At 46.3% G+C, this 21,703-nt stretch overlaps 1 protein-coding gene across 1 annotated transcript in view; it reads left to right on the top strand.

Moving 5' to 3' along the window:
• ATP6V1H (ATPase H+ transporting V1 subunit H) overlaps positions 1-21,703 on the top strand; it is a 478,140-nt gene that overhangs the window by 47,753 nt on the left and 408,684 nt on the right. Inside the window, exon 2 of the mRNA XM_069618225.1 lies at positions 2,254-2,384. Coding sequence (XP_069474326.1) covers positions 2,281-2,384 — 104 coding nt within the window. The 5' untranslated portion in view covers positions 2,254-2,280. The remainder of the gene's footprint in view (positions 1-2,253; positions 2,385-21,703) is intronic.

Below are 21,703 nucleotides of genomic sequence, written 5' to 3'. Positions count from 1 at the left end.
TCTGTCAGTTGCTTGACCCGCCACTCCAGTTGTGGGAATCTGTCTCCTCTTTATGGACCACATGATCCTCTGTGTTCATATCTCTATTCCTCTTTCCATGGGTAACTCTCTTGTAGGGGAGTAATTTTGATAGCTCTGAGAACTTTTGTTGAATGTATTGTTTGGTCCCCATTCAGCCTGGTAATGCGGTCTGTTATCATGAAACCTAAGGGAAGGTGGAGGGAACATTTCTTGGTAATTACTCCTATAAGGTCGTGATTGCCTTCTTTCCCTGGAATAATTCTGATTCAAATTTCCTTGTGAGTTTTTTTTTTTTTAATTATTATTTATTATTTTTTTATTCTGAGTGTTTCTGGATTCGGAGTATTTCTATCTGTGGGAGGAACATACGCCTATGCCGGCATGGGCGTTGGGCCTAAATACTGAGAACGTTTGTAGGTCTCTGGTGTTACAGGGTCAGTATTTTCCATGTCAGGTGGAGTAGTCGGCTGGCTTTGAGCAGAGGGTCTTCTCTGACTGTTAGGTTCTTTAACATCAGCAGAATGTCTTTGGGCCCCCTGTCTGGAAAGTCCAACTGAGTAGTTTTGTTCACAACAGCAACCTTAATGGTGGCTCAAGCAGGTGTTTGTGTTTTCTTTTTTTCCTTGTTTTGGGTGTAGTTCTGTTCTTCATAGATCCTTGTTGCCTGCATGATTATTTACTCCACGGTTCTTGATTCCTCAAAAGCATGCACTAACTGGGTCACTATGTACAGAAGGGCATGGAAGAATGTGGTTTTGAATTCTCAGCCCAGTATAGACAAGCTGTGAAATCTGGGCAAATGCACGCTTGAGTTCTTGAACAAACTCCTTAGGAGATTGGTCCTTAGCATTCATTATGGTGTAGGCTGCCTTCTGGATTTCTATAAGTTGAAATATATTTAAAAATGTCTGCCTTGTAAGGGGCAAAAACAATGGGGGTTCTGGGAGTTTCTCTATCAGCCTATATCCCGGGTTAGAGTCTCAACCAGAGTCTTTAGCTCACCGTCCTTTCACAGAAGAGAAATTTCCACTACATATCAGTCTTTATCCTGCCCAAGGGCATCCCAGCACCGAAATGCCTGGCAATTCTCTTCTGAACAAGAGTACCAACAGCAACCCCTGATCGTTTTTTATTCAGTTTGATTTTGTTTTGGAATGGGACCGAGTTGAGTGGTGGAGGATACATTTTGGCAGTTCTCATTACCCCACTTTATCAGATGCCTTTTCACAACAATGGTCAAACCATTAATCCATTCCAGGTATGTTAACATACATGTTTACCTGAACACTGCAAGGCCTCCCTGCTGGAGGTGCTGGGAAGTGGGTACAGGACCGTGTATGGCACTGATGCACATCTCACACCTATTCCAGTGCACATGCCTTCCCTTGGCCTGAAAGGCCATCAGTAACTAAACTTACCTACTCTCTTTGGCTTTGTCCGAGTGCTCATCTGGCCAGCCTTCTTGGGATTGGTGGCGAGAGCACAGCAAGGTTGGTCTTTCACAGAGTTAATCGTCGTGTTTTGGAGCTGGGTGGGCTAAGTACTGCTCTATTAATGAAGGGTGACTGTATTCAGGGCTGCAACCAATTCCCATCCTCAGGTGATACAGTACATTCTGCATATGTATTTCAGGGGGCACGTGCTGGCCATCTACAGTTGCACAAATGGCACTTCCTCCTTGAAATATTGTTGCTTGCATTATTGCCTTAAGCAAAGTGATTCTTAGGCCCGTTGCTTAATCTCGCAGTGATCAAAGCTGGTAGGGCGGAGCGAGCACTACTACCCATAATGAAGAAATTCCCATTATCTCTTTGTAGCTGAATACTTTTCCACGTAATGTACATGTCATCAAGAAATTCCCTCTGAAGACATGCACACCTGTAAACAGTGAGTTATGGCAACATTAGCTTTGCTACGTGTAGTAATTTTGAATTACAGAGGGGTAAAGTGCCCTCTTTGGCTTGATGCCTCGTATACCATTATGCAGTAAAATATGTATCCAATATTTATGATTGTGTCTGTCCGCTGCACATGAGCCCAACGCTGTCACTGTTAGTGATCAAACCTGTATGATGTGTGTGTGTATAATGGAATTTATTTCGGTAATGATTTTTATTTGAGAAAAGGAAGGAAGACGGTTCGTTGATTGATTGTATTCTGTGAAATCAGCTCGCTTACTGGATACACTTGCTCGTGATGTTTTTTCATTGACAATATTTTGTTTTTAAACAGTTTTTGTAAATACAAAATAAAGCCAACATGGACATTCGAGGCGCCGTAGATGCTGCTGTTCCAACCAACATCATTGCTGCAAAGGCTGCAGAAGTGCGGGCTAACAAAGTCAACTGGCAGTCCTATCTCCAGTAAGTTCTTCTTTTCATTTTTGACTGTAATGGTCAAACTAAAATGTAGACACAGGACTAATGGGGAAAGTTTTCTCCCCGAATTCTCAATGTCTTAATGGTTATTTTTTAAATACTTTTATATTTCATCATAACAGAAATTATTGAAACAAAATGTGTTGCATGCTGCTAGGTGGGAGAACACGCTCTATGTGGGTTCTGAGAGGCCAACCTAGATGAAGAGCACGAGCATTTCACACTTAGACTCGTCAAGCTCTTTCAAGGTAGCACAGCTGAGCAGTGAGACAGGTTTGGGAGATCAGGGGCTGGTGTGCAAGTACAGTTAACACCTATTTACAGCAAAGTAATAGAGTTTCACACAGAAGTATAAACGTGCTATTTATTCGGCCTTAGCACACTTAAATGTAAGATACATTGTACTACGAACCCTCTCCTATATTATACACAATGCCTTGCTCTTATGCATAACAGGCCCAATGCTCCAACCACAAAGCTGTCAGGACTATACTGCACTGATGATCCCTAATCGGGGCGAAACCAGGTATGTAGTTGTCCTGACAGCCTTGCAAAATGTCTGTCTTGGGTTCATTAAGCTATGCATGAAGTAGCACTGCCCTCGTAAGACAAAGATAATTTCCTGGAGAAAAAGGTTTGCATTTGGGCTAATTTGCATACCCACAATTCCTTGCGTGTCTCGAAACTGGAGGTGAATTTTCAGCAATGGCTATTAGGTGACATTGTGCAATGTGTGACTTGGCTCAAATGGACTATGTTATGACATGATAGCTTATTTATAATGCGTTTAGTACCCAGCGGTTTCTAAGCGCAGACCCGGGGATCGAACTTGTGTTGCTCTATGTCGTCTTGCTTCCAAGGCGAGCACGTTGCCCCTCTGAGCTATCCTCCCTAGACTATTCTTTTTGGTGCGAGTGATAACCAGGGTTACTTACGAAATAACCGGGGTTAGCTGATAACGAAAAGTGCCATTTGGGGGAGAAAAAAGGATGAAATGGCATCAGGCGAGAGGTGTGGGGAGGGCGAAGAAGACACCATGTGAAATTGCGGGGTTGGCGGGGCTGGGAACTCGAATGCTTTCTCATAACCAGGGATATTTTTGCATTACCAGGGTTATAGTAGAAAACAGGATCGGGAAGCCCGCCGGGGACCAAGGGCAGCGGGTGTTGGCGGCCCGCAGGGTGTTCCCTGCTAATATTTCCACGCCGAATGGATCGGCAGAACTGGCGACGCCCCCTCCTCCATAAGGGAAGCAGGATCTCCTGCCAGGGCCGAAGCCCGCCGGGGACCAAGGGCGGCGGGTGTTGGCGGCCCGCAGGGTGTTCGTGGTTCCACAGGGTCGGCCTGGAAGGTTCACCCACCCTTCAGGTGAGAGGGAGGGGCTGCGGCCCATTGTCCCAATGGGGGGGGGGGCTGTCTGTAAAGACACTGGACTCTGATCCCAGTAAGTCCCAGAATGAATGTGGCGGCGCCCCCACCCCTCTCCCCCCTTTTCCCCTTTGTTTCTCTGCAAGTCTGCCCTGTTTTCCACACCGAGACTGAGCCTAAATCCCAACGCAAGATCCTGGCAGTGCGAAGGAAGGGGCAGGACCATCCACTGAGCCGCCGTAGCGGCTGCACCATTGTCCATGTCCCTGGCTCTGCTATAGGCCCACTCTCTCTTGGCCTTGACGCGCATCACGTTCTTGGGGAGAATTTAAGCTACTCTTTTAATCTCAAGGGGGTGGCCTACCCTCCAACAAATGCGGTTCACCAATTCCGAGGGTGCATCTCCTCCGTGGTGGGTGAGAAAGCATCCACCCCAGAAACCCATTGTGGGGGGGAATCCTCCAGTAACTTGGCTAGCTTCCGTGTGCAGAGCTGTGAAGGCAGCCTTCCAAGTTTGAAACATGAAGACGCTGCCTCTCAAGAAACCCTGTCTGCCCCCACTGCGTTCCCTGATACCCTACCTCTGACCTATGCATCTGGCATCCGCAAAGTGGGGGTTTATGATGTGTCAGCCCACCCATTTGCATCTCTGGCACCTGGTTTTCCCCTCTCACTCAGCTCGCCAGTTGCAAGCTCCAGTTTGTTCCCTGTTCTCCCATCCACATCGGGACCTATTCTCGACTGCCCTCCGGCACCTACTGTTGCTGTCACTTTAGATCAACTGGACACAGACACTGATGGAGCAACTGAAGATAAGCTCCCGCCCAGTCCCATTTGTAGCTCCTGCAGCGAGAACCTACTAGCAACGATCTCAGGGTCCAGTTCCTTTCTTCGCTCAAACCCCTTTAGGGCCCTCGAGTCCACCACCCACGGCATTCATCCCTCCTCCGCTCCACCACTCAAGGAGGTGCATACTGTTGGAAGTTGCCCCTGCGCACAGGTGCTTTCCGAACTAGAAGTTATTAAAAAACTGCTTTTGGTGCTGACTGATGCCCAGGGGAGGATTGGGGAGGGGAAGGGTGGAGTGGACCCGCTGGGGGAGTCTACCAGCACGCCTCATGTTGATAAGGGACCAAGCCCCCCAAAGCAAAGCTTGAACTCTGCACCATGCGAAAGGACTGCCTCTGCATCAAAGGGTCTTACTCGGGATGACCAGCTGATGCACCCCAATGCTGATGGGGGACACCCCACTGGGTGCACTAAGCCAACTGTGCTGGTGGAGTGTCCCCCAAACTCCCTGATAACCAATCGGGAGGGATTGGAGCACGTGGCTATTCAGGGGTGCGCAGCTCCAAGAGACATGTATATGGGGGGCAAAGAACTGCTACTGTTTTCCTGCATGGGGTACCTAAGTTGCATTTGGGCAGGCGAGAACCAAGGGATGCCCTTTCAAACAAATGTCTTCACTGGCTTCGTACAGTTGGGAATTGTCCCTTTGTGGCCAGGGAAGCTATGGTGGGGTGCGTTAGATTGGCCGCCGAGGGCACAAACCCCTCCGATTCTGTTAAACTGGTTTTCAGGAATGACCAAATGGTCAGGGAAGTCCTGAGGGTCATGTGCGGGCCCTGCATAGTGGGATTGCAATCAGCTTGCACCCCTATCTGGGAGCCGTTGCCACACATAGTAGCGTCCTGTCCGGAGCAAACTGTACACCGTTGGAAAAAAAGGCCCGGGTTGGGATGTGTCAGAGTGCCAAGTGTGGGCAATCAGTCTGGTGTCTCTGTGGTCTAGTAAACGGACAATGTGGGATGTAATGGGGGCCTTATGGTTGATATTGTATATGGCCATGGAGCATAGATTGTAATTCCTTTCATGTGTTGTGATTTTGTTTTTCTTGTGTTTGATGGATTTTTGAAATCCGAATAAACTTGTTTGACTTGAATGAAAGTGCACCACGTGAATAACCGGGGTTATTTTACAAATAACATACTATTATCAGGGTTATACTAACCGCAATTAGGAACATTTTATTATTTTCCTTTTTTTTAAGTTAAATGTGATTAATGCAAGAAAAAAAGTTGAATGTTAAAGCTAAAGTGAGGTGTGGGGGTAATGGGCGTGGCCGAAGACTATGGCCTCTCGCTTACTTTAAGGAACCAAATCGTGCAACATGGAAAGCCACTAACCATGACTAGTGTGCCCAAAAGAAATCTAATGGTGTGGCAGGGGCCACTGGACATGGCCAAAGGCTGGTTATAATAATAATATAAAAGGCACGTACAGTGGACACAGCCAAAGGCCATGGCTAGTGGTCTCTAATAATACTATACTAAAACAAAGCCCTTGAAATTCAATGAAAAAACCTTAGTTACAGTGCAGTTAAGTTGTGCAGATGTAACGCTTCAAAACCCTTGAAATTCAGCAGATATGGGAGGTCATGACCAGCTTAACTCTGCACATTGCCATTGCAAAGCCCAGGAGCACATACATTTTATAAGAGAAGGGATTCACAATGGCATACAAAATGGCCTTGTGGTGGGGACATCAAAGGGAGCGTGCCGAGTTAAACTGGTCATGACTGCCCACATCCACTGAATTTGAAGGGTTTTGTGTCATTAAATCTGCACAATTTAACTGCATCTTAACTAAGGTTTATGCAATGTAGTGCTTGACTGAAAATGAGCTAAAAAACATAACGCTGATGCACAGCCATCTTGGACATTCACTTCCATTGACCACAATAAAAGCCTACGTTTTCGTGGGCTCGGCAAGTAAGCATGTATTTCTGCAGCAAAGACAAGGTCCTATATTGATGTGAGAGGAGCGAACGGTGGAGAATAGTTGTTGTATTGTCCCCCAAAGGCCAAGCCAGAAAGGGAGTCGGAGCGCTCTGTCGGTGCAGTGATAAGGGGTACTGGGAACGAAAGCAAGGAGAGAAGTTGGGTTTTTCCCCTTCTAGCTGGAATATACCACTTTTTGCTCCTCATGCGTATTGTTTGCTCTTTCGGACGAGGGCAGTCTCGTAACTCATGAGGGGAGGGGATCGAAAGTAGCCCCATAAAGAGAAGAGGTTTACCTCTTGGGAAAGCAGTTAGAATGTGGACCCCGAGTGATGCAGTCTCATTGAGGGGGAGGACGCTGTGCTCCAGATCCTGTTAGTACAAGTGATCTCTTTACCTACCTGCTCTGGGACAAATCGGTGTTGAGGTGGCCGAGATGAAGGTGTCTTCTACAACGATCCTAACGGTGAAGCTCTTTTTGTTTTAATAAAGAGCACAAAAAAAAGAATGTGGTACCTGGGCTTTGCTGTCAGTTGTACTGTAAATTGCACTTAAGTGCCTCAGCTGCTGGGAGGTGTTGCACATATGAAAAGTAAACTGATATTGAATTATGCTGAGTGCATTACTGTCTTTTACTAACTTATTAACATGCACAGTTTTGTGGGACAAACTGAAGACTGTACATAGGCAGATGCACCTACAAAGCAATGACGGGAGTAATTTACCTACCACTCTTTCCCTCTTTCTGTGCGTCACTCTCTCCCCCCCTTACTCTAAAATAGTGCTACATTTTAGATTTGTATTCTTGAAGTTTAACATGGTGCCTACCAGAAAGGGAAATCCAGATTCAGGGATCTGAAGTCCAGCAAAGAATTACTGCAGCTTTTACCTTTTTTCTGAATTTCCATCTATCCAGTGTCAGGCTTCTCGTATTTCACTGGATAGAAATGAATCAGTTCTGTGAGTGTTTATTACAACAGGGACGACATGAGAAGGCTGGTACCTGGCACGAAGTGCAACAGTAATCTGGAGAGAGCATAGAAGGTCCCAGTATGCAGCAGCACACCAACTCTGCCCCCACCCTCCCACCCCCACCTGCTCTGGGATATGTCAGCCAGCCGGACAGGCCCATTCTCAGTGCAGTTTACTTCACGTTGCAAAGCACATCAATCAATAAGCAAATCGGAACAGCAACCTACAGGATCAGTGTTATCATGTCTGTCTACAGAACCAGTGCGCAGAACGGGTACTTCTGCTAGTATATACACATGTATAAAGGGGAAATTTGTGGAAATGGATGTGTGCCTGGTGTAAATGTTCAGCATACTTACCAACATGCTACAAACCTGAAATGTGGCATGTGGGTAGGTTCCATGGTGTAGACAAGGTAGAAAGTATAAAATATAAATATACATTTTGTGACTAATTTTTTTAAAATGGGAATTACTGTGCGATACACAGGTACAACTGCTAGAGCTACATACAAATGGGGCCTGCTTCCTTCACAGCGCTTGCCTCATTAGGAACAACCTTTGTTTACAAATATAATTTACTTTCAAAAAATGCTCCGTCTGCGCTTCAAACCCTAAGCAATTTTGGAAAATAAATTGTAATTCATCCAACATGGTGTACCCCATAGTGCCATGTGACTGTGAAGCTAGGTATTTATGGTGTACAATGCGCTGCTTGCATGGCTGCCTCGAGCTACAAGTCTGTGCAGGGTCACAAACTTTACTCGAGGCATACATTCGTTTTCAAAAATTGATTATCAGAGTTTGCTAATTCAAATGTTCTTGATAAACATACCTATTTTATTAGCAATGGTATACTAATATTTTTAATGTCACCAGAAGTTGTTTGTACCCAAGCCATCAAACAAGCAACAATACAGCATTTTTGTCTGCCACTTAAGTAAAACATTAGTGAAAAAGAATCAGGCCTTGTAAATACTTTAAAATTCCACTAGACCTGTGTTAGGGAGAATTCTCATTCTGTGGTTAATTTCCCTTACCTAGTGAGTCCCCCAGCAGCTTTGCTGGATTTCTGGAGTTTATTTTTTCCACTTGGTGAGAGTATGACCCTTTTTCCCACTCTTACCAGTGTTTTGCCATGTGTATTTCAACTGTTTGTGTGATCTTGGGCTCTGGAGCACACCACTCCATGAGCCCCACTTTTTGTGTTACACAGCACCTTCAGTGCAGTAACACAGGGTCGTCTTTGAGACTTCCCTCTGACTCAATTTTTCTGGGGCTGACTACTGTCCCCCAGAAACATGCAAAGTTGCCATTAACTTTATGTAGTCCATTAATACTACAGACCCAGTACACCCCATCTTACACAGAGTACTGAAAAGGGTTAATTCATATGCCTTTTTGTCGGTGCCCCTCTGAGCTTTGTTTTGCTCTTTTAACATTTAGACTTGGCTGGTGGCAGTGGTATCCACCCTAACTTTTATACTGCGATTATACTAAATAAACGTGGTATTGTTCCAGGCTATTATATTAGTCTTGAACATAAACCCGCTTGACCAAATACTCTTTCTTTTGGCTCCGGTCGGGTTTATTTGCCATTTCTTTTTGTTAAAGTCCTTCTTGTGTTTTACTTTGTGCGGCAAACCAGGTTTGCCTTCTTTGTTCACCGTCTTTTGGCGGGCTTCTGCAGAGAAGCCCTCCTCTTGGCGCCTGGGTGTCTAGGTGGGCTGAATGTGAGGGAGAGGTGTAGTCATCCCATGCACAGGGTATCCTGGGAAACAAGTCACACTTTGCCATGTTTGGCTGAGGTGGTTGTCCGGGCCGGACAAACCCCTGCTGCGTGATTGATAGCCAGGCTGGGTGAATGGGGGATTTTTGCATTAAAAGGCAGGACTCTTGGGCTGGAAGTCAGTCGCCACTGGAACTAAAGGAACTGAAGAGAAGCGGAGAAGAAGACGGCTGCTGCAACTACCAAGTCCCGGTGAAGCCCTGCTGCAGTCCTGAGCTATTTACCCTTCAACGACCAGAGAAGATCCAGTCCGGAGTCTCTTCTTCCCTTGAGCCTGGTGGGGTCAACCAGCTCATCTTCCACAGCCAGAGGATCCTCTTCGTGGTCGAAATCGCTGCACACTGTTATAGTGGTCCGGATAGGCATCTCAAGAGCCTTTCCTGTTTTAAAGGAGCACACCTTTTATTCACCGTCGCTGCTGTTGGCCTCATCCCTGGGTAGTGCATCTCACTCCAGATGTCCTCCTTGTCCCCACAACTGAAGAGCCAGGAACTGTGAGTCTGTAGGAAACTACCAGGAACAACTGCCATGGCACCAGCTTCATCAGAGAATAAGTTACTGTGTCCGACTTCGAGGAACTAGGGTGAAACCCTTTTTCTCCTCACCAAAGGCTTGTCCTTATCTTCCTTCCCTCTTATAACTTGCTTCCTCTTTTGACAATATCCAAGTACTCCTGGCTTCCTTGAATCGTGAACTATCTGACTGTGTGATCCTTGACAACAGGAACCCTGTTCCGCCTAACACTAGCGCAGGCCTATTGACTTTTATCTTTGGGTTAGAAAGTGTTCTCTGATTCTGTCTGCCTTGACAAAAGTATTGCTGATGATTTTTGCCCCAACTCTCCTTGGTTAACTGAGGTGCTAAGTGTGTTTTTACCCCGGTAACCTTTCTTTCCGTGGATACGCGTATCTTTAGTACAACCGAACTGTCACTACTGTCAAAAAGTGATCGCATATGTATTCTCGGTAACTTCTTTTGTTTCACAACACCGGTCCGTCAAACCATAAGGTGCTTACCTTGAGTTGCCTTATCCAAAGTGAATTAGTTGTGTGTAGTGTATTTTACGTGTGGTTTTAATTTAATAGAAGTGAAGTGTTTTGCAAACAGATGGTCAAATATATTTACTTTTACTTTTTAACCAAAAACCTTGAGTCAGTGTTTGCTTGAGTCACAGTAATTGTGGTCCTTTGTGTAATCTCTACTACTGCTCATTTGTTCTTGAGATAATTCTGGCTGCTCCACTGCTGCTACCACTTTAACAGTGTAGTACAGGCTTGTACCAAAGGTGAACTTGTATTGCCACTTGTAGTCTTAATTGTGTGTAGTGGCCCCTAAGGGCACTGCACAGGATTCTGCCTAACAACCTGCAGGTCTAGAAATTTAGTTTACCTACTTAACCTAAGGGAAATGCACTTGATCCATGGCAACAGATGACAAAAAATGTAAATGTGCTTTCTGTAAAACGGTGCAAGTCACCAAAAAACCCCTTTACGTTTGGCACGCTGCTGCCTCCCAGAGGCCAGCCATGCACAGTGATTGACATTTACTGCAAAGTAAATATTAAATAAAAGTTTCAAACGTCCCCTGCAAATTGTACTCGCCGGTCATAAAATCTACTCGACTATGCGAGTGGGCAAGTAGACTTTGTGTGCCCTGGATGAGTGTCTATAAAAGATTAACTCCATGAGTGAACGCAAATGGGTACAATAAAAAGGCTCTGAAAACAGTTTGGCCACCTCTCATGTTTACGCTGTTAAACACTGCAATTATAATCGTAGAGCAAAGTGAGCTCTGGAGGTTAAATATGCTGGATGGTATTGCAGCAGATCTGCAGATGTACAGACTGGATGGAACTATTGATCACTACTTTGCGTACATATGTAGTTAGTTTTGTGTATTCATTATGTAAGATGAAGCAAAGTAAGAGACTAAGCGGAGTGGATGGCGTAGCAGGCAGAGAACTGTACAAACTAGGTGGAAAATTGTAGTTTGTGGCCATCTCGCTTTCAGAGTAGTTGGTAAAAAGCTGCAGGGTGATGAGATAGAATATACAGGAGTATGGGTTCAGCTCATGGGCTGAGCACCAGTTGCAGATGTATGCAACCAGTAGGTCACAGAACTAGGTTTGCCATCCAAAGTATTTTGCTGTGTAATCATGTACATTTTCAAAAGTCTTCACTCCTCTACATGATGGATCTTCCCAAATAAAATGACATCTAGTTGGCACTGAGATTTAGATATACTAACCTAAACATTACTATAAAGCATGGAGACACTGCAGTGTTTTACAGTAACAATACTGCAATTATGCATTATGTAAGGAATGGAATTGCATGACTGTCTTTTAAAAAATGTAAAGTTAACACATACTGGTCTTTGCCAGGCAGGATATAGTTGGCTTAATGAAAGTGTCATCCCAATTTACTCCTGGCTTGCATTTATTTGAAGAAAATAAATTCTTGACTAGTACTCCCAGACCTTTGGCACTTAAGAGTGGAGGAGATGATTACTGCAGTGAACAGAGGAAAAAAGGGCGCTAAAGGCAGAGGGCAAGAGAAATGCAAGGTGAGCTGTGCTGTCATTGAATGGGGCCACTTAAATAGCTATTTTTGCTACACAAGAGTCAATTTAATTAGCAAACCTACAGAATTGTATAGCAAATTGCTATATGGCATTGCTTATGTTATGCCTTGTTACTGCCACTATGAAAACCTATGGGAGTGTGCTAGGCATATAATTTGGATTTCTGCATCAGGTTGACATGTTAATAAGATTAATTTATCATGGCAATACTGTAGGAAGTGCTGGTGGTAAGCCCCACCTCCGAAATATGTGCGGGGCTGAACGCCAGCATACACCAGCACAAATTAGGCACAGGGACCAAGTTCTGTGCAAATCTTAGTGGCCTGGCGTATACGCTGATGTCCAGGCCTTTGTGGTGTGACGAATCTCGGGATCTTGTCTCCTCTCCAGAGGGGCGTACGTCTTTGTGAGGCTAGGGAGGGGAGCCTGCTACTCAATATTTCCCCATGGGTGGCGGTAAGCCGGACCTCCTAGAGGGAGACTCCCATCTTGGACACAAGGACTCCTATTCCATCAGGGAACTCCCTAACCCTCTTTGGTATGAGCCCTTCATACCACAAGGACATCAGAATAATCATCCTGAACAAGTTACTGCTGTCTATTGTGATATCAATTACAAACTTGAATTCAAAACTACTGAGCAGAAGAGTAAAGAAGGCATAGAGATGTCAAATGGTTGGAAGCCAACCATACTGAGAAGAGGAAGCGAGTAATGGAGAGTGCTCATGAGAATGAAAGAAAGAAAGGTCTACAGTCCTACTCTGGGGAGGACCAAGGAAACTCAAGTTAAAAGGGAAGAAGGATTAGCACATTAGACTCCAAAGAATGTGAAACACAGGGGGTTTCAAAGGAGCAAGAAGGAAGAAGCTGTTGCAACCCAGGGGATCCTCAGTCGACAGGATTCGGCCAGCTGACAAGAAAAGGACGTGCAGAGAGGGCAAGAAGCCATGCTGTGCATGCATCAGATCGGAAGAAGCTGTGGCATGACCCAGGACAGGTGAACTGTGCAGTCCATTAACGATGCCAGAACCGCTGCAGTATTGGCTCTGCGGAGCCACGACAATGAACACAAGAAAGTAGGAGTGAACGCCGGAGCCGTCAACACTGCAGGAGGGACCCTGACCACGCAGAACGACCTGGTGACACTAGCCTGTAGAGAATAAGGTAGCTTGAGTGGCGGGAGAAATGGGAGGGTGAAAAGGGATACATATAGCCCTCGTCCTACTCATCTCAGTGAGGGGATATAAATTAAAGCAAGTGAAGAACCCTTAGGGACCAAATGTACTCGTCCCAGTGAACCAACGAGAACCAAAGAAAGTGAATGCAGAAATAGCCATCTGAATAAGAAATATAGAGGATCACAGCATTCAAACGTAAGTGAAGGAAGTAGCAAAGAGACACTGCAAGTTGCCATTAAGGATAAGGGTCAAAACCCTAAATTGATATTGCAAAGGATTTTTGTTCCGGAGGAAAAGGGAATACCGCTTAGATGGAAGTGAACCCTTGCAGAATTGAAAGACCTGATTCAGGAATCACCAAGAACAATTTAAGAATAGCTTACTGAAGCTGAGAAGACTTGTCCAGGAGAAGGGAGTCATTCTCTGGAGCTTTTGGTTGTTTTGTTTAGTGGTAGGGTTAGCGTAGATTAGTTTTGGGAGGGAAGATGGACTATTGCTTTGGACAACACTTTTGACAACGAGCACCCTAGTTAGTTTTGTGTTAGGTACGGCAAACCTTTAGAATAGGAACGGGAAGGCCTTTTCTTATCATGTAAATAAAGCAATACATTTTGGAAATGGCAACATTTGGCCCGAGAGTAAAAGTTGAGATCGGATGATACAATGGGCCTTATTTACCTTGAAGATAACTGAGATAAAAGACCAAAATATATCATATGAACCTTAAGATCGGAGGGCAGACCCTGTAGAGCAAAGCATGGTCGCCATGGCCAGCCTTCTAGTGGGAAATTAAAATAATAACAGTCTGATTCCTTAAAATCTCTGCCAGACCCAGCAGTGAGACCTCTGGGATTTGCTAGCCCACTTCCTCAAGGTCTTCTCAGAAGAACTGGGGACAGTTTAAAGCTTCTTCCATCATATAGAACACCTGGGCAATTGGTCAACCTGAAACCCTACAGAGTCCCAGAAGAGATCTCTAAAGTGTTGAAGCTGGTCATTATTGAACCCTCTGAGAGCCCTTTGCCCTCCTCCCCTATTGTGCTTATCCCTAAGCCCAACAATTCTTGGCGTTTTTGTATTGATTAATGAAGATTGAATTCTATCTCTGTCTTCAACAACTACCCAATCCCAAGAATAGACGAGCTGATTGAGCGACTGGGGAACGCTAAGTTTATTAAGACGCTAGATTTAACCAAGGGTTATTGGCAGGTCCCAATGAATACCTCGGCAAACCGTACCAATTTAAATAGAAGAAAGCCCAGCCCAACAAACCGGTCAGGACTCGACAAGACCAGTGCACCTTCAATGAGTTTAAATGCATCCTCTGTGCTGAGCCCTTTCTTAAGAAGCCCAACCTTTTCCTGAAATTTATTTTGCAGACTGATGGTTGCAAGGTAGGCCTAGGAACCATTCTCTCCCAGTTGCATAATGGGCAAGAACACCAATCTAATATACAAGCCGAAAGGTGTTCCCTCAGAAGAGCTGGTGGCTCTGGCTATCACTAGTCTGCGGAATTACATGACCAGGTGAAAGTTTAGACATATTACTGACTGTTTCCCCTTTACCTGGATGTATTTTAGAAGGGAAACCAATGCCAGGGCAATGATGTGATTTCTAATCTTACAAAACTTCTTCAAAGTAGAATTCTGGAAGGGGAAGGACCAACAGAATGTTGACTTCTCAGTTGGTATCCCTCCTTGAGTTGACTAGAGGAGGGCTCTAAACTAACAGACGGGGCATGCGACTAATCCAGGGAATTCGTCTCCTCTCTCTGAGCGGGAAGCACCCCCTTTGGGACTAGGGAGGTAAGCCTAGTAGGCATAAGACTCTCTAGGGGACAGGGCAAGTCGGATCCAACTGCGGGTGACACTTTGGGGACAGGCCATCGCTTCACAGGGATATGTGTTGCCTTCCCTTGGCTCAAGAAGCTAATGTATTTATTGGTTTCTAGCAGAAGTAACTATTCTCCAAACAGGTTCTGTAGACAGACATGATAGCACTGATACTGTAGGTCGCTGTTCTGATTCGCTTATCGCTTGATGTGCTTTGCACCCTGAAGTGAACTGTACTGAGAATGGTTGTGTGGCTGGCTGACATACCCCGGAGCAGACGTTGGGGTGAGGCGAGAGTTGGTGTGCTGCTTCATACTGGGAACTTCTGTGCTCTCTCCCCACCTGTGGCCTCAGCCTGGCATGGTGCACTTTATTGCGGTGCAAATATCTTGCATCCTAGGGCCTGGAGCTCGAGTTTTGTTCCTTGTGTCGGGACCGGTCCTTCTATGACCACATTGATGTTTCGCCGATTTCAGGCAACCGCCGCATGTGTGAAGGTGCTGAAATCTGGGGAAAGGGGTGGGGTGTCCAAATGTCATATGTCCAGTAATGTCCAGAGGGTCCTAACAGGCAACTATGCTAAATTTGGTGCAGATTGGTGAAACATTGTGGAATTGTATAGTGAACAATGATTCCCACAAAACCCACCACAGACAAACGCATTTTGATTTTTATATATATAGATATGGAGATTGCACGAGATGACTGAATATACCCAGAGAAGAATCTGGTATGGTTTCTGACCCTTTTCTGTTGCCATCGCTGCATGAAGCTCAGGACCAATGGCATGATTCCTTCCCGGGAGCAAAATAAAAGTCCTGTGCGACTAACGCCAAAGTGGAGAGCAGGAAGGAGATGGATGCAAGCCTGCAGAGCCAATATGCAGAGGAGGGAACATCCCACTTTGAGTCGAAGCCAGGAAGCTGTCCCCTGCACGCAGTAGCCGGTAAGCAAGCAGAGCGCTGCCACCTGTGAACAGGCTGGGAACTGGAGAGGCTTGGCGCCACTGAAGAGAAAAGGGATGTGACACACAGAAAGTGGTCGACCAGTGCTTGCTGGAATTGATGCCGAAGTAATGACGCCCGCGCACCAATGTAGAAAACCGAGGAGAAGTTGCAACTGCACTTCCGCAGCTGCCGGAGAGACCACCTCCGAGGAACAGCGTTGCAGTAAACTAGGTAAGCAGTGCATCCAGAGAACTGGGAGGAGGACTGACCCACCCGAAAGTACCCCAAGAAGGGGTGAAAAACCAAATGTCCCAAGACAGAGAGACCAGATGCTCCAAGTTGGAGTGTGAAAGCCGAGACCCTGGAGCACTTACGAATCCTTTGGGTCTAGAGTGGGCCGCAGTCCAAGTGACCTAAAGAGGGGCTGTGAAACCAGAGACCCCAGAGAAGGGTAGGAACCATAGGTGTTCCGAATAGAGCTGGAAGAGGCCTAGCTATCCAGGGACATTTGAAAGGACTTGGTTTCATACAAGACTCAAACTTTGTAGTGGGCAAGGAGACATATAGACAATCACTACTCCCTGTTACACCGGGTAGGCAGCCCTAAGAAGATCTATTGAACATTCTAGCTTGAACCATAGTGCGGGCGCAAGGCCCAGGGACACTTGCTGGAGATCATATTACAATCATAATTTGGGTGAGAAGCCCACGTCTAATCCAGAGACAGTGCAAAAGGTGCCAGAAACCAACCAAGGACATATCATTTGGGTTGAATACCCTTAAGATATTTTTTTGTTCAGATTAAATTCTTTTCTTTTTAGTCGTGGGGACATGAATCGGGCTAGCATAGGATCTAGACCGCAGACAGACTTTTCTTTCTTTTCGTGCAGGTACCATAGTCGTAGGGTTAGTATAGGATTTTGGTACTCAAATGAAACAATTACATAACAAACCACAATGTGTTGTCTGTCTTCTGATTCTGACTTACCACAGTGGATATTGGTTTTTATCTGTGTATAGGGTCCAGGTTCCTTTAGGATTAGGAAGTGGCTGGTATAGTCTAAAATGCGATGTTTGTCTGATTGGGGGAGAGGTATCAAAAAGCTGTGGGATTCTCGATCTGTTTATTACATGGGTTGCAAGCAGTGTGACAAATCTGTGTCCCTTTTCCCCAAAGGGAAGCACCCCCCCCCCCCCTCCCTCCTTGGGACTATGTAGGGGAGCCAGCTACCCTTAACACCCCTATGGAATTGGCGAAAGGAAATACCACTGGCAGTGACCCCCCCCCTGCCTCCCACCCCCCAAACACCCTCCTCCACCGCCGCCGCCTCCTCCTCCCCCCCCACCTTAGCGGACACAGAATATCCAGAAAAGGTTTTTATCCATCCTCCCTCAGGTGAAATGTCCCATGGGTTTGTTGGCTATGTGGGGATTGACATGGGCAATTGTGCTTATGGCCTATTAGAAGTGGCTGGTGTGGTTTCTGACCCTTTTACAACACTTTCATTATGTGCACCACAGAATCCACAGATTGTCCAATCACATTTCATCCTGAAAGCCATACAAGCAGAACATGAAGAGGAAAACCTGTTGAGTCAACCGCAGGATGAGTTCAGCCTGCAGAGCCAGTCGCAGGTGGAGGTAATTCCCGCACAGCCAGCCACAAGAGGAGACCTTCTCCTGGAAGGCAGTGACGGGAAGCAATTTGACACAGAGCGTGTTGTATCAAGAGAATCTGAGGAGTACTCTGAACTCTCCTCTCTCCAAGGTGGTCCAGAGCGAGAGGGACCCGACCGAAGAAGAAAAGTCCCGACCACACCAGAAATGGTTGACCGGCACCCGTATGTCTCGGCACCGTTGTTTGGGAGAATTCTCAAAAATGTGCTAGTTCCCTCAACCTTCGAGACCCCCAGCAACTTTGCTGGATTTTGAGGACTTGATTTTTTTACCTGGAGATAGTGTGAGCCTTTCTCCCACTCTCTCATGTATTCTGATATGAATGTATACACTGTTTCTTTTTGGTTGCAGAGTCTAACCAACTCCATAGGCATCATCTTTTACAATTGTGTCACAAAGCACCTTCAGTGCAGTGCCACAGGGAAGTCATTCAGATTTCCCAAGGTTTAAATACCTTCTCTGGGATCAACTACTGTTTCCCAGAACAGTGGAGTGAAATTGACTTCACTTAGCCCTGTACATTTCTAGACCCTGCACACCCTATCTTACAATAGAGTGCTGGAGGGGTTACTTAGTATCCCCTATGTCTGGTTACTCATGTAACAGTCAAATGTTACCTTTTCCTCTCAGAATGGCTGGTGGCAGTGGTTTTACAATGAACTACCATGATTTACCCTGACCGCAAACTGTTCGCAGCTCCGGTAACGTTAAATCGCTGAGCCATGTTTGTCAAGAATGGCGCTTGATCCTCCTTTTGTTAAAACGGTTCCTGGTCTTCTTTTTTCGCCATTTCATTGTGGAAAGGTCCTTCTAGAGATTTTCTCTGTGCGCCAAACCAGGTTTGGTCTCTTTGTTCATTCGCCTTTGGCGGGCTTCAGGAGGGAAACCCACCTCTGGCTCCAGAGTGTTTGGGATAGGCAGGAAGGTGAGGGAGGTGCCCGAAACTCCATGTACGAAGTCTCCTAGGAGACCCAAATGCACTCTGTGGTGATTGGCTGGCTGGCTGGCTGACTGTCTGGCAAGGACAGCCACACTGCTGGGTGAGTGGAAGTTAGGCTGGAATGAAGGGGAGAGAACTGGATAAAAGGCAAGTCTCTTGGCTTGGAAGGCAGAGTCGACCACTGGACGAAGGAACCGAAGAAGAGCTTGAAGAGGACGGCTGCTGCAACTCCTGGACCATTGGTTTACCCGGTGAAGCCCTGCTGCAGGTCCAAATCGTCAAGTTTGCATCAACAGAGAAGCCCTGCAAAGGACGACTTCTCCCTTTTTGAGTTGGTAGGACCAATGAACTCCCAAGTAAGCCACCTGGACACCCATCTCGGAGCTGGTTGAATTTCCTCAGAGTTGCTGCAGGAAACTTTAGAGCCAGGGAGAGGGACATCAGATTGTGTTCGTTGCTTGTAAGCTGGCCTAAAGCTTTTGGAAGATCCTCCGGATTCCCACGAAGCAGGACTGACCAAGCCTGGACCCCCCCACACCCCCCCACCGCCCCCCTCAGCCGAGTGTGGGACCTCGGATGTGAGGAAAGTCCACCTTTGACAGCTTATTGATATTTGCTGTACTGCCAGGAGCTGAAACGCGAAACAGCCACTGAAAGTAAAGTTTGCCGGTTGCCAGCTTTGACAGTGCCAGTACTGTGCAGGAGTCTCCCGATGTCCTCCATCTTGTCCCCACGACTGAGGCCCAGGAACAGTGAGATCTGCAGAGCTGTACAGGAACAGAAGTCTTCAGCTGTATCTTTTTCTTCTTTACTAAGGTACTGTAAAAACTAGCCTAAGAACTTACCTCTTACTGTGGAAGTGCTTGTAACTTCTGCAACTCACAAGTCTTATCAGCTTGTGACCCTACATGTGATTCTTCTTGTTCTCAAAGACTTCTAAGAACTTCTGCAAAGACTTTTCCATTTACTATACAAAGACTTTGGCCAATTGGCTTTGGCTTAGCCTATTAAATTGAATGACTCTTCTCAGAGCTACCTGAAAGTATTTTTCCTGCTAATGACTGTTTGTATTTCTTGTGTTCTAATAACTTTTTTGCCTTTTAATTTTTTTTTTAAACATGTTTTTATTCAACAGAGGGGCATTCAACACTGCCCCTAGCCGCTCCTCTCCCCTCCCCCCTCCCCACCTCTCTCACCGAAAGGTCTGTTCTCGGGTCCATGAGTGCAGGCCAAACAAAATGCAGTTAAATTATGTGAACAAGTCCAATATGCGTATTTTGTGAGGGCACCATTGTGCCATGTAGTCGCTCTAAGTATTCCAGAGCCATCCCCCAGTCCGTTTTTAATTGTTGTCGGTCCCCTTGGATGTTGTAGGTGATACGCTCCATCGCCATATGGCACCAAACTCTTTGGAGCCATTCAAGGAGGGATGGTAGTGTTTTCTGCTTCCACTTCTGGGCAATTGCTAGCCAAGCTGCCGTTGGAAACCCCATAAAGTTCCTTTTCTGTGTCATTGTTAGTGTCTTGTCTCAGGGGTTCCACAAGCCACACATCCGTACTGCTTCTCCCAGCCCTTCCACTCCCTTGAACATCGCCTGCATCTGGGTCTTCATCTCTGTCCAGAATTGGAGCAGCAACGGGCAGTCCCACCAGATGTGTCTCTAATTGCCCTCGGCGCTGCACCCCCTCCAACATTTATTCTGGATGGTTTTGTACATTGTATGTAACCTTTCTGCCGTGTAATGCCATTGATCCAGAATCTTCGTCCACATTTCCTTTGTCTGTACCGCTCTCGTCAATTTTGGGATGACTCGCCAGGCGTATTCCCATTGTTCTTTTGTGACAATTTTCCCCAGCCTAGTGCCCATCTCTTCATATATTCCCACTTGGTCTCTTCGGTTTGGGCATTGAGAAATTTGTAGATAGCTGACACAAACTTCTTCATCCCCACCTGAGTCATGATGTAGTTCCCAAATGGAGTCAAAGCTCTGGTTGCCGCCTGCGTCATCCGCGGAGAGGATAGCCAGTGGTGGAGTTGATCATATTTAAACCTATCTTTATGCGAGAGACCGAGGAGTTCTTGGCACTCTGCAAAAGATCTGATCTGTTGACTCTGGAACATGTCCTCAACATTTGTACAGTCGGCTTCCTCCCATTTTTGGAATGCTCCTTTCTCCATACCCGGTTGGAATTCTGGATTTCTAGAGAGTGGTATGAAGGGGGCCGGGTCTATTGTCAGCATTTCTTTTCTGGTTGTTCTGTTCCATATCTCCAGAGATGCTTTCATGACCTCGTTGACTTGAAGATTTGGGTGCCTGTCCTCGGATCTTGTCCATAGAAGATGTCAGAGTCGGGTCGTTGCCACCGCCTTGTCCTGGCCCACCCATAGCTTCTTGGACGTGTCTGGTATCCATTCCTTCCAGACCCACAGCTGGGCAGCCTTGTAGTATTTCCAGAAGTGTTGGAGTGCCATACCTCCTGTTGCCCCATTTCTGTCAAATGTACTCAGATACTGCTTTAAGTGTTTTTAAAGGAGGAGGCTGGGAGCCGGATGGGGAGAGCCTGGAAGAAGTACAATAATCTGGGTAAGACTCATCTTTATCACTGTCATCTGGCCCCACCCTGAAACCAGCAACAAGTTCCACATTTCCAAGTCTCTTTTGGTCCTTCCAAGGAGCTGGGGAAAGTTACCTGCATAGAGGTCTTTAATTTTGCTGGTCAGGGTGACTCCAAGATACCTGACCACGCCTTCTGACACTCTCACTTGAAGCTCTCCTGCTTGTCTATGGATCTCATCTCTGTTTCCAGCCAGAATGAGAATCCGACTTTTGCTGGTTGATTTTCAGCCCTGAGATAGCGCCATAGTCCTCTATTTCCTGTAGGAGGGATGGCAGTGAGCTCATCGGCTCGGTAAGGGCCACCCAAGATATCATCGGCATAGGCGCGGTTTTGTGGGCGAACCCTCCTATGTCGATGCCCTTAATGTCTGAGGCCTCTCTGATTCTCGCCAGAAGTGGCTCTAGAAATATTGCATATAATAGCAGAGAGAGAGAGAGGACACCCATGTTTAGTTCCCCTTCCAATCCTGATAGTGTCTGAGAGCTCGCTGTTTACGCTATCCGTGCTGTAGGTCAGTTGTAGTTGGCGCGTATCATCTTGATGAAATCTTCTACCATTCCCATTTTCCTTAGGATGGGGAATAGCATGGACCACTCCACACGGTCAAACCCTTTTTCCGC

The sequence above is a fragment of the Ambystoma mexicanum genome, chromosome 10, assembly GCF_040938575.1.
Source record: "Ambystoma mexicanum isolate Mex_15411 chromosome 10, UKY_AmexF1_1, whole genome shotgun sequence".
In the NCBI taxonomy this organism is placed as follows: domain Eukaryota; kingdom Metazoa; phylum Chordata; class Amphibia; order Caudata; family Ambystomatidae; genus Ambystoma; species Ambystoma mexicanum.
The sequence above is the reverse complement of the archived record's forward strand: the minus strand, read 5'-3'. Positions and strand labels throughout refer to the sequence as shown.